Below are 16,981 nucleotides of genomic sequence, written 5' to 3' on the forward strand. Positions count from 1 at the left end.
ATTATTTTCTATATTTTACCAATAAGCTGCTACTTGGGGTAAAAAAAGGAATAGTAAATGTTTTAATTATTTGTATTAAAAGACTTATAAGTACAAATTTACTAATTGTATTAAGAATAGTTAATACTAATCATTGGTTATTATAACCAATAAATAAAATAATATATTCAAATTCAGGAGTTTACAATAGTACAATAATTATGTTCATAAATTTTTAGTTATTTGACATTAACTTAAAATTTTGAGATAACAAAGTCCTAAGTAAAGATTGGTACTACTTAGAATACAAATTTTAGATAGTTTTGTACTATGTTTGTGGATTCTGTGGAGTGTTATTATTAGAGTTGGCACTATTGTTTTCAAAAGTTGTTTTGTTTTTTAATAAATAAGCTGCTAAGTAATTGATAGGATCTGGTGGTCTTTCTTTGGCAAGAGCTGACAACCCTTGGAGCAATATTGGAACTACAGTTTGGTCCAGGTACTGGCGGGTCGGCAGCGCATTAAGATCAATTCGAGATTTTCGATTAGCATTTGTTTCGTTTTCTTTCTCCATTGATATGATGTTCTGAAAATAATAGGAACATTTTGTTTAATATTATAGATAAGAATATAATATTAATCAAAATTACTAAGTTTATCTAACCTTAACAGATTCCGGTATCTTCGAAGGTAATTTCTCTTCTTTAGGAGCCTGTTGTCCGCGTATAGAGGTTTCTGACATCGGTTAAAGACAATTTATTAGTTCTAAAATTTTTACGGAATGTCTTTATTTGTTTAAATAAATCGCTGTTTATTTTGTGTTTACAATTTACAAAATAACTTTAAAGTGAAACTATTGCTTAGTTTTTTTTAATTTCACCCATCATTGTGACATAGTCAACGTCATTGTCAAGCTTCAGAAGTAATAATTGATACTGATGACTGTTTACTACATAATCTGTTTTTTTGACATGTTGGCATAGACTAAAAATTATTTTATCGTCACAGACTTAGGTGACAGCTGTTTACCACTATATATAGGTTAAAAATTGTTTATTTAATGGTTGTCTATTGGTTAGTATTGTTCAAGCCAATTTTTACCAGGTCGTAAAATTAAAAAAGTTAATGTGCAGGTTAATGGAAATAAAACTTAATATTTTAATTGAACCCCTTTCACTAGTACTAAGTCTAAAAAAAGGTATAATAATGAAAAAAAAATAATAAACATTCTTTTGTTTCTATTTAATACAGGAAAACAGATTTTCACAGACTTCACTTAGCACTTAGGTTTTGTTTTCCATATTATGAGAATTTAAGGATTATAAATACATTAGTATTAGTATTATTTGGCAAATATAATAAATATGGATGTGCATTTTTAAATCATTTCTTTGAAGATTAAACAGAAAAAAACAATCTTTATTTTCCAAATTATTAATTTAATCATTAAAAAAATTCACTAGGCATGCACAATAACTTGGAAGATGAGTTAATAAAAGTTAAGCGTGAATCAAATAGGTGCTTACAATTTACATAGTTAATTTAAAACATATATACTTATCTAACTACAAAGTTATTGTGCATGACGACACGACAACTAAATTACAAATTACTATTTTTACAACAAACTGTTTATTTCAAAACAATTCTTAATATCGAAACGTGTATATCATAAATGCATCTTCACTTTATTCTTTAATTGAAATTCATAATACAGGTTTTTATAACCTGGGTTTTTATAGGCGGATGTCATTTGAAGAGCATTTTAGAAAGATTTAGTTATGTACATAAGTCCCACTAATTCATAGCTAGTCTATCATTACAATGATACTTCACTTCGACACAGACAATTTGTTTTACAATTAGCACAAATATATTAAGCACCTTTTATGAGTGCAAAAGACACATTTAGTATGGCACTCCATTAACATGTCAACCATCAACCGATATGATTAATTTGTATTTGGAGTCAAATAGCGTTATATATCAATACATCAGCAAACAAACTCTGAAAGTAGGGAAAACATCTTTATCTGTTACGTTATTACGTATACATACTGATTTTTATTGTACTGATACGTATTTGTTATTAAGAGGCAAAAGATTATATGGGTAAATAATAACCGTCGTTGTAAATCAAAACTAATCAAAATGCAATCAGGTATTATATTATTTATTTAGGTTCTAAGGTAGTGGGGCGGTGGTGGCGGTGGAGGCGCCGGTCTAAGTCGCGTGCCTCGCTCCAACTGTCGGCGCCAAGATGCCATGGCCTCGCTGAGCGTCCAAAGCTCTGAGAGTAATGAGAGATCCAACTGACGAAGGCTAGCCTGGAAAGAAGATAAGAGAAATTTAATATTATGCTTACAAAACAACATCCCCCGTAGATAATGTCAACCAGATGTGTTATAATTTACATTACATATTTGAATAGTGTGATAAAGCGACTATCCGTTTAACTCCATAAAATAGTAAAAATATTAAAAATATGATGAATATTCCCAAAAACTTATATGTTTTTTATTAAATGGGAAATATTTATTATGTCATATTCATCTATATGTGCATTTCGATTAATCGGGATGTGCGAGATATTCGACAAAAAAAGAGATATAATTTCATACGCTAACATAGTGCATAATGCAAAGCAACTATGCATTCAGCGAGGGCTTGGTGCTTGGCATGAAAAGAGTAGTAGACAGATATGCAACACCTTATTTAATAATGTGTTAAATTCAGAGATAAGAAAAAACAGCCCCTCGTGACTAAGTGCAGTTTGGAAACTGTTTTTTGGTTTTAAAAATAAAACCAGCTTGCGAGCTTAGTTATCTGAAATGAGTCGGCCTGATTGGCAATAATTAATAGAATAAATTTTTAAGTTATACTTCATTTGGCGCGATGGAGAAAAATAATGAGAGTGATTTTTTTACGATGCGCGCGCACACCAACACCTGAATTCGACATCGTAAAGTTAGGTCTAGGTGGCATGAAAAACCATAACTATGTTCAAGTTGTAGTGTTTTTATATTTAGAACACGTGTTTCGTAACAGTACAATTAAACAGTGTAAATCAATAAATATTATTTTGGTGTTTTAAATCAATTTCATATACGACGTTGATAGTATTTACTATTTATTTATTTATTTAAATAAAAATCTTTTTGATACATTTTAATATTTATCATTAATCACTACTGCACATTAGTTATTTTTTCCATACGCCAAAGAAGTATAACTTCTAACGCGTGTACATAATTACAAATATTCTATTTCAATATTGTATAGTGAATCAGTATTACATACAAATATTGATAAACATTCGAAAGTTTATTTACAACTAGTTATAGGTATAGGCTGGATACAATATGTAAAACGACGGTAAAAGTTATGCAGATCTTCTATGAATATTCATGACTTTTTTTCAAAGTCCTAAAATTGGAAAGCGTTCGAGTACGACTATTCGTGCGTACAGAATCATTCAAGTGGATTCATTTGCAAATCAATAATCAATTATACATAACGGATTTCCATAAGTTGAGTTTGGTTTACGCTGAAAATAATAAAAAGAAAGGTAATTAATTGCAGAAGGTCGGTGTGGTGCTTAATGGTTTTGGTTTATATAACTGCAAATTATTAAGAAACCTTGCACTGGTCATTAGATCAGTAAAATCATAATGTCGTTAAGCAGAATATTTTTTATACATATTGCCAGTTCTCTCTTCCGGCCTACGCCCTTGATTTGAGAACTGGCAGTAAATGTAAAATTAGAATCATTTAATGAATTTTTTTTGACGTTCATAAGTGTACATTATTATGTTACCTATATGAATAAATGATTTTTGTTTGTTTGTTTTTAAAAGACAGATTCTTCCAATTAAATTGACTCTTGAAGACTAATGTAGTACGTAAAAGTAGGGCTTCATTTTGCAATCACTTCTACAAATAATGCCCCTACAATAATGACGAACAAACCGTAGAACCATATGTGCTTATACATTGTCCTATATTCGCACCGTCCAGGCACGACCTGGAGCAACAAACACAGATGACAGTAGACCATAACGGCCTACAGAACATGTTAACGAAAAACAAAAAATGAAAGGACTCGCAAGCAATTCCGCCCATGATTATTGTAAATACATAATAGTACAGATGTAGCCGGGGCGTATTTGTGAAACGCACATTTTATTTTATTTAAAGTAAAATAGTCTCTTTAGTTTTGTTTCTTTATATTTATATGAACATTGAATCAAATATCGTATTTTACAATATTTGTAGTTATTATGTCTAAAATTTCTGCAAAAACATGAAAAACGGTGCAAATCACGGTTCCATATAAATAATCGACCTTCCGTCAACGTTCTCTCCGATTGCGTTAGACAGGAATGCGGTATAATCACGACTATCGCTATGTAGGACATTGAAATAAAACGTTTAAGCTCTAGGCGCCACTCACAAATTGTCATACGTAACATAATATATTAAAACTTATTACAATAACATTTTATACCCGAACTTACTTTATACATGTTTGTAAAACGATGTTAATTCATATAAACGCTAAAGTGAGATATCCATAAACTTATCTTAAGATTAGAGAATAATTGGTTGACTTTATATTTTAAGAAATATTATTCTTACGTACAGAATCTACGTAACATATTTTTATTACTTTCACGTCAATATTTAGGACGAGGCGGAAATAGGTTTTACAGTGTTCGGAAGGAACAGATGTTTTTAAATATTTATCTATCCTCATTTCAAAAGCTGTGCGTTTACGTTACAAAACACATATCTCCAAATAAAATTATTATGAGTTTGATGATTAAAGCGAAACAATATTGAAATTACATATATATAAGTAAAAGTAAGTAAACTCTAAAGTAAAAAAGCATATCCAAGGTTACTTGCCATTCTGTTCAAGATTTGAATTAAGTTTTGTATAAATTGATTGAGTTATAAATTTAACGATGAAATATGAAAGAGTCCACATTAATTTTTTCTACGAGTAATCTTAATTTAAATTGGGCTCGTTATATTAAATTGTACTAACAGCTGATAGATCATGGTAACGTGAGCGATATTTGCACATTCCAAAAATGCTCAGGAAAGAGGGAAAGTGGACAATATTCACGCTCCGGCGCAGATGGAAATGCCTGACTTGATCTTGGCACGATTCACGCAACGATCCGATACAGCTGATATTCTAGAACTTTCTTTAGAGTAGTTTCTTTTAATTGACATTAAAGTTTGTCCTATGGCAAGAAAGCGCACAGCTAAATATTATCATTAAATTGGTGAAAGAGATTTACAAAATATTAATGTTATTTTTTATATCGGGTAGGGCGAAAACAATACAAAGTACAAACCCCATAGGAGTTAGCCTAGTTCTGGCTCTCTCTGGCCAAAACTATGTTTGAAGGCATTAGTGCCTTTGTAAATCTATCTCATTTATTTGTAACTCATTTTATTGGACTTTTTACAGCAAGCAACGTTGAGACTTATTTCATAAATATTGTAAAAAAGTTAGTGTTGAATGTAATAATATTACACACATTAGAAAATATCTCAAATTCTAGGTCATATTCGTAAGGGCCGTATTACATCATAATTTACATATTATAATTAATATTCTCTTATGTAATACTCACCTTTATAAACAATATATACTAGTTTTAATCGTCTTATGCGTCTAAATGGAATAATGCATGTTTAGCCTTTTGTAGGGGGTTACCAGTTCAGAACCTAAAGCTAGCCAGCTATCATACCACGACCATAGTATATTGGTTATAATGCATCCACTAGGATAATAACTAGTTTTATTGTACATACGATAAATAATTACTGGACGACCTGCGTACATCATCCTATATAGACCTCTTATTTCATCGGACATCGCTATCCAGGGTAGATTAAGAAATATATATGTCCATAAAAAACTGGCTTGCTGCAAACTTCTTGAGCTCTTATCATTCAGCTGCCACCCACGTAGGCTGTAGCTAAACGTGCAGAAATCCTCGAGTGAAGTCGCTCCGTGAAACCTGTGAAGTGCCCAGGAGACGTCTGTGCTTCTGGAAGGATCTAAGCTGACTAAATTAGTCACGACTTTTCAACAACAGACCAATTATGAGACTAAGTGCGGAAATTGAGTCCACCAACCTATAAACTATAACCTATCAGCTGACAGGCACAGCGGACGCACAGAACTTTCAACCTACCTGAAGGGATTGCGTATGTTTATTTCTTCTCAATTAATGAACATTACTCTCAACTGTAGAGTGATAAAGAATTGTGAATACCAAAAATATACATAGATTTTAATGCAGGAAAATTGCTTTCTTAAAATCGGTTTAAAAGATGCAATAATCAGACAGCCTTGCTCACTTTATAAAGTGTAATTTACCAATGCGTACATAAATTAAAAACAATCTATTGTGAGTATAACAATTGTGTTGTGAAACGTAAGTATTTCGCTTATATTTCCATGTGTAAATTGCGAAGATAAATAAACAATGCTGAAAGATACGCTTCAAGGAAGTATAACGAAATAAAATGCAAGTTTTATCTTGAGTTCACACTACGATTATTCATAAGAGAATTATATATTTTTATAAAACAGCAAGCGCGTGGCCCCCTGGGGATGTCTCTGTTTATTCTGCTCATTGATAAAATAAGGATGAGAGGGGGTGGCTTACGGGAAACTCATTCACCAGACGAAACAATAAGGTGAACCTATTGCATTGGACGCCGGTTTTGTACGAGACATTGGTACTGCCCCGGTCGTAACTGCCCAAAGCCCGAAAGATGAGAGATGTTTTCTAGGAATATTAAAAAAAAGTGAAATCGATTTAATCTTTTATAATTATAACTCCAAATACTTTAGCAATATAAAAAGTCGATGGCGTGTGTCAGGCATACATGACTAATCCTCTAAAACAAATGATCAGAAAACCTAAAAGGTTGTAGCGGAAGAAAACTTTTATAAGATTCCGACTTCTATCGGCACGATAGGTGAATTTAGTTGTGATTATTGCTTATATTTTCATTTGTTATTGCAACTAGCTCAAAGGAAACTCTTATTAACCGTTCACAACGTCCGCCCTATTGTGTACTAATCTATAGTTAGAACACGATTCAACAGAACAATTAACAGTGAAACTAGAATGAATCGCCGAAACAGATAATAAACGCAGAGAAAAAATATAAATAAAAAAATGTTGAAACACTGTTTTAACGTGTTCAGACGAAAAAAGACATCACAGCGCAAACACAATTTAACAGGAAGAGACGAAATAGTTTTTCCGACAGAGGAATTTATAAGAATTTAGTTGTTTAATAATCCGTGAATAAAATAATAGTTATACTAATTAATGTTTTGTGGTAAAGGCTATTTAGGAACAGGGTGCTATGAATGGCTACTCACGAACTGGTGACAGGTAAAGGACAATGGCATAGAGAATGGTAAATAAAACTATAAAGGCACTATTGAAAATGTGTTCTATTGTTTTATCCACGGATTATAAAAGAACTAAATTCTTATAATATATGCATAAAACGCAATGGGATTTCGAAGAATGAAATTTTATGAAATTATAACCTATCGTGAGAGATTACTAACATTGACAAACAAATCTCTAAAGAAACTTTATAGTATATTAATTTAGTCTTGTATTGCCACTAGAAAATCCGCCTAATGGTGCTGTTTGCAGGAAATGGGCATTACTGTTTGTTTTATTACTGTGGCATTTCCTTTCAACACAATTCTGCTATGATAGATTACTTAAACTATGAATAGCTCATTTAGATGTTTAGATTACTTTTACTTCACGGTTTAATGATACCTATATCTCCTGAATGAGCTTGATAAAGCCATTGTTTGTATTTCTAGGTTTTATGGTAATAGAGCTCCTTAGAGCATTACATAAATTTCGAAATAAATAATAATTATGACATTTTGAAGATCGATTTGCATTTAGGGACAAGATAGTCATAGACAGAGCACCAGTGTTTTACGGATCATGTTTGGCAAAAGTATTAAACCGTAATAGTAATAGAATTGTATTCATACTATACGTAACATATTATATTGTACTTATGAACAGTGTAAGCCTAGTCCACAGTCCTACTAAAATGTATGTATTAATTAGAAATAGGCCTAGGGCTTCCATAGCATTTTTCGTAGTAACAAACTAACTCTACATATTTTTTTCTATATTTAGTTTTATCTTTGTTGATATGTTGTGTGTCTGTAATGTTTGAAAATTCTTTTATGTATTATTTAAAAAAATCGGAACTCAAACAAGGATACAATCCTGCGCCTACGCTGCAAAAGAAAAAAAAAAATTTTACAATTGAGATAAACGTTTTCCGGTAGCGTATTTAAATCATAAGTGGACGACTTACCAGAGACACCCGCAGGCACGTTCCCTCAATTGGTATTCCATAAGCCACATAAATGGAAGAAAAAATTCAATTCTAAACTTCCTTATTTAGCAGGAAACATAAAACATCGGATGTGGCTTACACAAACTTTGGGTTATGAAATATCGGCTAAAATAGTTATAATTGCCTTATTATTTGAAAAACTATGTTCTACATACTAGCTCGACACGAAAATTTATTCATGTTTCAAAATATTTTTACAAATAAACGCGCCCTCATAATACATTAGTGTAGTTTGATGTTATATCAAACCACCTCATTTAACGTTTATACAATTGTTTATAAATATAGTAAAGCTATGACCCATTAACTAAGTTGTACTACGATCGGTAAGTAGTAACAAATATTAGTTACAGTTAGATACGGAGGCGTAGAAAAACCAATTAATCCCGTGTGACCAGTCCACCCACGGTCCGTTCCAATATTTCAGCCATATTTGTAAACCCGGTTATCGATTAGGTTTTTATTCACCGAGAATTAGGTAATACGGTATCTGACTGCTTTAGCTTAACACGTTAGTCCTTCTACGGTATACGTCAAATATATGTGTACTACGGATCGTACGTTTGTCTCGTTTATTTATTAGATGTGACTTAAGAGTAAGAAGGAAAGCGCTATTTGATATAGGGTTCTGAATAAGGAATTTCTTGTGTGCAAATGCGCATGTTATAATTTTGAAAATCCAATTGTAAATAGACAAAATATATCCTGTACTAGAAATATCTTACTTATTATTTACAATTTGCATTAAATAACTTGAATACCTAGTACCTTCCTTTCATGGTACAACCAGTATCAGTGAGTAGTTTCCTTGGAAAATAAATTTTAAAAGAGGAGCGACGCATTTGTAGAGCTATTTTCTACAAATTAAGCTTGCATTACAAACTGTGATATTATATTACGAAACGTATGTAATATAACTGAGAAGCCACAGGCTCCTAAAATACAGTCTTCGCTACACCCTAGTCTGTTGGTTATACATGAATATAAACAGCATGCATATATTCTCCACATGTCTTTTAAGGACTAAATACTTAAATTTGAAAGCGAGCTTTTAATCGAGGGCGCACGTAACACACAAAAACTGATACCAAGCTTGTTCCGGGTTAAAATGTATTATTTAAATATTGATGTTTATAATGTTTTAGAAATGTCGAATGTGTTGGTTTCTGGCTAGTTTCAGTTTTTATATAGAAAAAATAAAAAATTTAGATTAATTGTTTTTATAAAAAAAAAAAACAAAAAAAAATATTCCTTGCTTGAGACTCTTAGGAAAATAACATTAAAACATCGTGATAAAATTAACCTAACTTCTTAATATTACCCTATAAGCAAGTAATAAATCGCACACATTTCTTACAAAACTTTGAAGAAAACTTAACTAGTTACAAAAAACAAAAATACCGCATCGAATGTGAATAATAACAGTTTACTTACAAAATCTGTTGCCAGCAGAGCAATTCATACATTCATAGATTTTGGCTAACTTTACCTTGAATCAGACAACACTACATTCATTCGTAGATTTTCTTTGTTAAGTTTATACTCTTAAGTATTTTCTGCTTACGATTTGTTATATACAAGTAAACAATAATTTAAGTATAATTTTCATTAGATTTAAATTATAAATATACTCGAAGTCCTTTTACTAAAATCTTTAGAAACGAGACAATACTATTGAAGGTTTGAACAGCTGATCCCTTTCAGGATGGCAGGTAGTCCACACGTGCCATAACACTATTAACTCGTGCGCAGCTGGTGCGTTGTTGTTTCATTCACATCTGCCTCGCTCACATTAAAATAGACTCAAAGTCCTTTTGGAAGCAAATAGGTATACTACTTTAAAGTTTCTCGTATATATAATTGAATAAAAATGTTCTTAAGGGTTCATGTATGTGAAAAAAATCACACACAAATCAATAGTTTTTTTTTCACAGAGCATCTAGAAAATTGCAAAGCTATCGTTTAATATACATCTAATAAATAAAAGTCAATTGTAAATCATCAAAATAGACAAAGATAAAAAATATATTTTCTAAGAAGTCGTGATGTTTCCTACTCAATTGACTAATTACGATATTATCATAACACCTACTCTATTAGGCGCGGTAGTTATAACAATGCTAATTAGTTAACATTCAATGCAAATAATCGATCAAAAACCTTGATAGTTAGCTAGAACATATTGATCGCGTTCAATAAAAACAAAGAATGTAATAAGAATGGACTCCAAGAGTGGAAATGGTTTAATTAACTTAATCTTTGGTATTTAAGGCAGATCAGATCAAGACACACCCTTCAACCATTGTGAGTAATAACAATAAAACTAAAAACCATTGACGCTACAATCTTTTAGAGTCTAGTCTAGGGTCATCAGATTTCTGTTACTGTTTCGCGATTACCTAACGATGTTTTCCTAAGTGCGAGTATTAATAAAGCATTGACAGGATGGTGCATAGCCAGTCTTCGAAGCTACAATCTCAAGGATTGAGTCGAAACCTAAATCTACTAAGCCTAAGAAAAACACGCACATTTCTACAAACATGATAATGAAGGTCGAAATGACGTCACAATGAAATGAACTAATGAATTACATCACGTTATCGCCTTGTTTCGTTTGTGATGCATAAATGCCACACCTATGACGCCACGAACCCTGATTTTGATTAATGGCAGGTTAATGTCCTGCCCTCGTGTTTTCCATCGATCGAGTTTCATACAAATGAAACTCGATGGAAACTGAAGCTTTTAAAAACATTCACTTCTGAAATATACTCTGGTATTACCTAAAATATATTGAACAATAAACATGCAGTATTTTTTTTAAATTGCGGTACCTGAAGAATAATCATGAACAACAAGTCTGATAGATTTATTATCGCATCACAGAATTATCGCGGTAATTATAAAACAAGGTCCTAAGTTTGCATTTAAATGGCATTTCGCCCTATGGGTGATATTTGAGACTAGGCGCTAAGTGTGGCTCTCGTATGTCACTTACGTATTTGAATTCGACAGACGGAAGTCACACACTATAGGTACGATTCAGACTAAACGCAAAGCATCACTCCCGTACTTCAAAGACGTATTAGATCTTAATATACGGGATTCATACCAAGTCTCGTTTCTGAATCTTGGTGATGCAATACAAATGCGAAACCGTAAAACACGATTACAAACATTTATAATTAACTGTTTAATAATAACACGGCTTTTAAAGAATATTAGTAATTTTCCATAAAAATTACAGCCTTTTGTAGAGGAAAATTATTAGTATTCTATTCAACGTGGAATTTTATTGTTGTTTCATGTGCAATGTGCGCTAAGGTCGTAAAAGTCCATTCGATTTGTTTTTGTTTAGAAAATACTCGTTTGTAGATATTATATAAAATATAGAAGTCGAGATTCGCGTACTCCTTGTTATATATATAGATTTAGTATACTTATATTTTATTTTGAGCATAGTTTGTACCAATGTATGAATGTATGAATACATATAAGAGCCAATTCTATAGTACATTTTAGTTTAATATTTTAAGCAATTCGTGGCAGTCAATACGATCATCAGTTGTTACATCACTGTGGTTCATCTTCAAATCATGATACCTAATTATAAATTCAATAATAATGTAATCGTAAAAAAACTATATTTTCTTTCAAATGTGTCATTGGTATAATTTAATGAAAACCGGTTCCAAATCTATTATAAATGAAAACGTGAAACCAAATAGCCGTGATGTTGTTTGATATCTATAGTCACTGATAGCATTTAGCTTGCATTAACCTTGGAATTGTAAAACGATTTAATTACGACGCAATAACAAAATATTTGCCTACGTAGTCTTTACCACATTTAACATGTTTTATTAAAGAATATTCTGAAGATTGTATCTAATGATACAAGACTTAGCAAATTACGGAGATATATATATATATATATACATATATATATATATATATATATATATATATATATATACACCAAAAAAATATGTACCACAAATAACGGTTCGGTGGCCGTCGATACGTAATCTTCTATTAAATAAGTAAATCAACCTCAATATACTGCTCCTTCCATTAGGACGAAAGGCACACAATAACGTCAGCCGTAAGGATGGAGAAATTGTTAGTTTGGGAACAAAGAGAGGTTAGACTGATGCTGTAAATTGCCTTACAATAATAGTTCACGAATACGCACAAAAATCTCACTATAAAAGTCTAAATGGAGGACGTAGCTATTGACAAGAAATTAACGAAACACTATGTAATAAAAAATGCATCTAACGTTACCCAACTAAAGCTCAACAATATATGTATATATAACTTCAAAAAAAGCATGAAGCTCGTTTAAATGTCGATAATTGTGAGAAAGTTTTCACTTAATAAAATGAAATTATTTTGTACAATTCCATAAAATAACATATTAATGCAAATAAAAGTTTTGAATTTATTTAGTTGTTTCGAAGGCTTAAAGGTGATATGTAACCTTAATAACTGTTAGTGCGTATAAAATCGTCGTGACTCACTCCCGTTGGTAAACCAAGTATAAAATTATCTGTGGAAGGATCCATAAATATATGTACTATGATTATTTAAAGAATGTTTTGTCATCGTTTTGACTCATAATTTTTAAAACAAAACATAAAAAAAATTAATGGCTATATATACTTGGCCAGAATTTTAAGGGATCTCCTTTTTGTAGGCAAACGCGTAAAAGACATCTACGCCTCCAATTAACACAACATATTTTTTTATAAATTGTCTCTGCACAAGGACACAATTTAACATAATAATTTAAAACGAACCAATAGCACGACTCACAGTCTCTATTAAGGGGTAGAAATTGTTATTGTATAGGAACTATTTCAAATAATGTTAATTAATATGTAAATCAACAAAATCCTCAATAATTTGGTAGTTTTTTTTTAAATTTAATGTAATATCCGATAGCCATGAAAGTACATAATGGCATACAAACAATGTAACATTTACAACTCTAGTCACGCTCCTTTCGTATTTGGTAGGTCATCCGGTACGACATGACCTTAACTCCAATGGAAGGCGTGTCAACGATAGACTAACGGAAAATCACTCTTAAAATGCCAAGATTTACTACAAACCAAGCACATTACGTAAGCCTTTGATTCCATAAAACTAGAAAGAGTCCAAAGATCTCATATTAGATATATAGAAAATAACATGACGATCAGATTTTCCTGATCGGTAAAAATAATTGCATAGAATAAGAGCCAGTCTACATTATTAGTTTCGCCTCTTCTAAGCGTGCTTACTTCGATCTGGGTCGTTAAATTACACTGATCCATAAATTATAATTCGATAAAAAAACGTATCAAATATGCGACTAAACCTAAAACGGCATAGATTTACGCTAACTTACCTTGACACAACTTGCGGCAATCAGTCTCACAAATACCGTGGCATTATAAGAGGACGCATATTACAACTGAGCAAAATTATAATCAATTAACCTACTAAACATTTCAATCTAATAACCGATTTAATTAATAATTTACACTAAACGCCCAATTGTTTATTATATTTATTATTTGATTCCTACCAAAAATCTAGCCTAGATGTGATTAAACTATCAAGTCTTAGTCACCTTAAAAGCATAACCTCGATCCCGTGAAAATCTGTAACGAAACGCAGATTTCCCTTGGGACAACAAGAGCAAATCTCGCTTCAGAATGAAACGCTTTTAAAAGTTCACCAGTAACAAAAAACTATATCATTTTCTAAGCAAAAACTTTTTGCTTCTTATTTTAAAAAAGGAAGTGGTCAGCAAAACTTATTTTAATAATTACGTCGGATAATCTACTAGCGGGTCGTTGGCAGCGCGAATTTAGACGCAGGAAAGGTCGACATCATGACTCATGATTTGTTCGTTTCTCATATCATACGCTATATTAATATTGCCAGACGAGAAGTTCCAGCCGATTTTATTTTTATTTAAAATAATCGAACTCAGAATAATACAATTATATGAACACTAACGACAGCAGGAAGGTGGTTTTCAAGGTAGTTTTTGCAGCGCACCACCACTTTGTGGAACCAGCTGCCCACTGAAGTATTTCAGAACCAATTCGACTTAGGGTCCTTCAAGAAAAGAGCGTACAAATTCTTAAAAGGCCGGCACTCGCGAGCCCTCTGGCATTAAGAGTGTATTCTCTCTTGTGTATTCACTGTAACTCTTGGCGGCGGTATCACTTAACATCGGGTGAGCCTCCTGCCAGTTTGTTCTATAAAAAAAGGGCAAAGATACGTTTCACCTAAATGCGTATATTGTCGTCAAAGAATATCCTACTGTATTAACAGGTGATTGGTGAAAAATTATATAATTAAATTCCTGAGATTGACCTGATTCTCAAAAACAGTTCATAGTAAAAAGCAAACACTAAATGTAGACATCGTAATTTAGGTACTTTTTTAGAGAAAACGCGGGTTTCAGCACAATTTATAAGAATAAAACTGCCTGTGTTTTATTCTAGTAATAGTTAAAAGTACTGATTTCAAAAATGATAGTTAACCTTCAACCAAACAAACGCAAGTGGCATTGATCCGAAATCAAAGCATTGTTCTATCCAATTGATTCAATATAATCAAACAAAAAGTTATACGAATAGAATTGTGAATTCTAAAATGAAATGTGTTGAAAAATAGAAGAAATCTATAAAAAACTAGCAGACTCGGCCAAGCGTTGCTGTGGCTAAGGTTTTTGTTATATTACATAGTAGTAAATTAATCAAGGGAAACCGTAGGAGAACTTATGTGAAACGTTGGTACCACGACACAGACCTAAACTAAACTACCTTTAACTCAGCGCCATCTGTTAGAATTGTATCAAATAATAAACAAATGTTAATGTTATCGTAATTTTAGTAAGGATGCCTATTTTTTTGAAAATGAAATATAGCCTATGTCACTCAGGAATGATGTAGCTTTCCAACAGTGAAAGAATTTTTCAAATCTGCCAAGTAGTTTCGGAGCCTATTCAATTCATACAAACAAACAAACAAAAAATCAAACCTTTCCTCTTTATAATATTAGTATAGATTAGTATGTATTTGAAAAAATATATAATTCAACGATATTCCTTGTATTTAGGCCCTGGTTTCGCTCTGCTAAGTAAGAAGAATAGAAACAAAAGCTAATTGTGGTGTATTACAAATTCTTTACTTCAAATTGCGATACGTTTAACGCACCAACCAGACTAGAATTATTACAACAACGTTGAGCTAAAAAATATTCGACTTTGTCCATACATGACAAGTATAAAGAGAATAACTTTAAAATAGGAATGTGTCACCATGTTCAAATGTCAATTTAAAAAAAAGATACTCAACAAACAATGACGATTATAAAAGCTATCAATTCCATTAAATTATCTCGTAAAACTGTTGACATGTCACTTTCCCACAATAGTATACATCGGTTTGTTTCAATGTGGTTAACACATAGGTCAACCACAAGAAAGCAGGCAATCGACCTCGTTGATCAAACGCAGGATGTAATTCGATATGGTCTGCAATAAGGCTATTTGTAGCATGCTATCGCAAAGGTATAATGTACTACTAATAACTAATATTCTACATCCTGTAAAACATTGGTGATGCAATGAAGTAAGGTCTTTTGTAGATAGAGCTTTAGAAAAAACATATAAATTACCCTTTAAACATAACAATATATTCGAGGATAAAGAAAACTTTTTCGCCAAATTTGGAATACCTTGACATGACCAGGTGTCTACCAAGACCACATGTCCAAACAATATAAATAACAACATGTATTAAATATACAGATATATAGAGATATTTAAAACTAGAAAGTTATTTCAGCGCGTAAAAGCATCCAAGCCCCCTCCTATCGACACCGTAACGTAACGATACTGAAAACGAATAGCAAAAATGCAGAGCGTAATTACTTCAATCATACAGTAGCACGATCTTCTGATATTTAGTAAAAAGGTGCTGGTGAATTCTATGTATGTGTTAGCAAAGGGTAAATTTAATAGAAGAAATATCACAGACAGAACGGTTGCGGTTACAAGTTTTAAATCATAATTGAATTTTGAATATAGAAATTTAGCATTAAATATTTAAATTTTTATATTATTCATATAGAATACCATATATGTACATGGTATTCCACGTTAATAAAAGCTAGTTCAGTAAAAGCGATTTTTTTATAGTTGTTCCTGAGTGACTTTTTAATTAGCGCGATACTATTGGTAGTCACGATTTAGCTGTAATAGTAAAATCCTTAAAAGAGGAAACTTCTGAAAATTCAAGTGTTAAATAGTATTTGTTTTTAAAAGTAAAACTAGTCGAACGAGTATTCTATATATCTTCTTGTACACACAGCGAGATGAATTACGCAAAACGAATTAGATCAAGAGAAACACGAAATTTGAAAACATTGTGCGTCATCGGATTCAATGATGATCTAATATGCAAACGGACCAATATAGCGTAGTTTCAATCGTACAAAAATAAGTATGAAATCCAGTATAAAATAAAAATAGGCAAATTAATGAATATTGATA

General features: G+C 31.7%; 2 protein-coding genes across 2 annotated transcripts in view; both read right to left on the minus strand.

Annotated features, from left to right (window-relative positions):
* Positions 1-79: 79 nt before the first annotated feature.
* Positions 80-854, minus strand: LOC111002753 (protein dpy-30 homolog). The gene is made up of 2 exons (XM_022272964.2): positions 644-854; positions 80-565 (listed from the first exon to the last, which is right to left on the minus strand). Exons 1-2 carry the CDS (start codon positions 719-721, stop codon positions 308-310), a joined length of 336 nt encoding a protein of 111 aa, XP_022128656.1. The 5' UTR covers positions 722-854; the 3' UTR covers positions 80-307.
* Positions 855-2,136: 1,282 nt separating this feature from the next.
* LOC111002741 (anaphase-promoting complex subunit 11) overlaps positions 2,137-16,981 on the minus strand; it is a 28,883-nt gene continuing 14,038 nt past the window's right edge. The window contains exon 3 of the mRNA XM_022272947.2: positions 2,137-2,306. Within this exon, the coding sequence (XP_022128639.2) occupies positions 2,157-2,306 (150 nt within the window). The 3' untranslated portion in view covers positions 2,137-2,156. The remainder of the gene's footprint in view (positions 2,307-16,981) is intronic.

Source organism: Pieris rapae, chromosome 9, assembly GCF_905147795.1.
Source record: "Pieris rapae chromosome 9, ilPieRapa1.1, whole genome shotgun sequence".
Taxonomy (NCBI): Eukaryota; Metazoa; Arthropoda; class Insecta; order Lepidoptera; family Pieridae; genus Pieris; species Pieris rapae.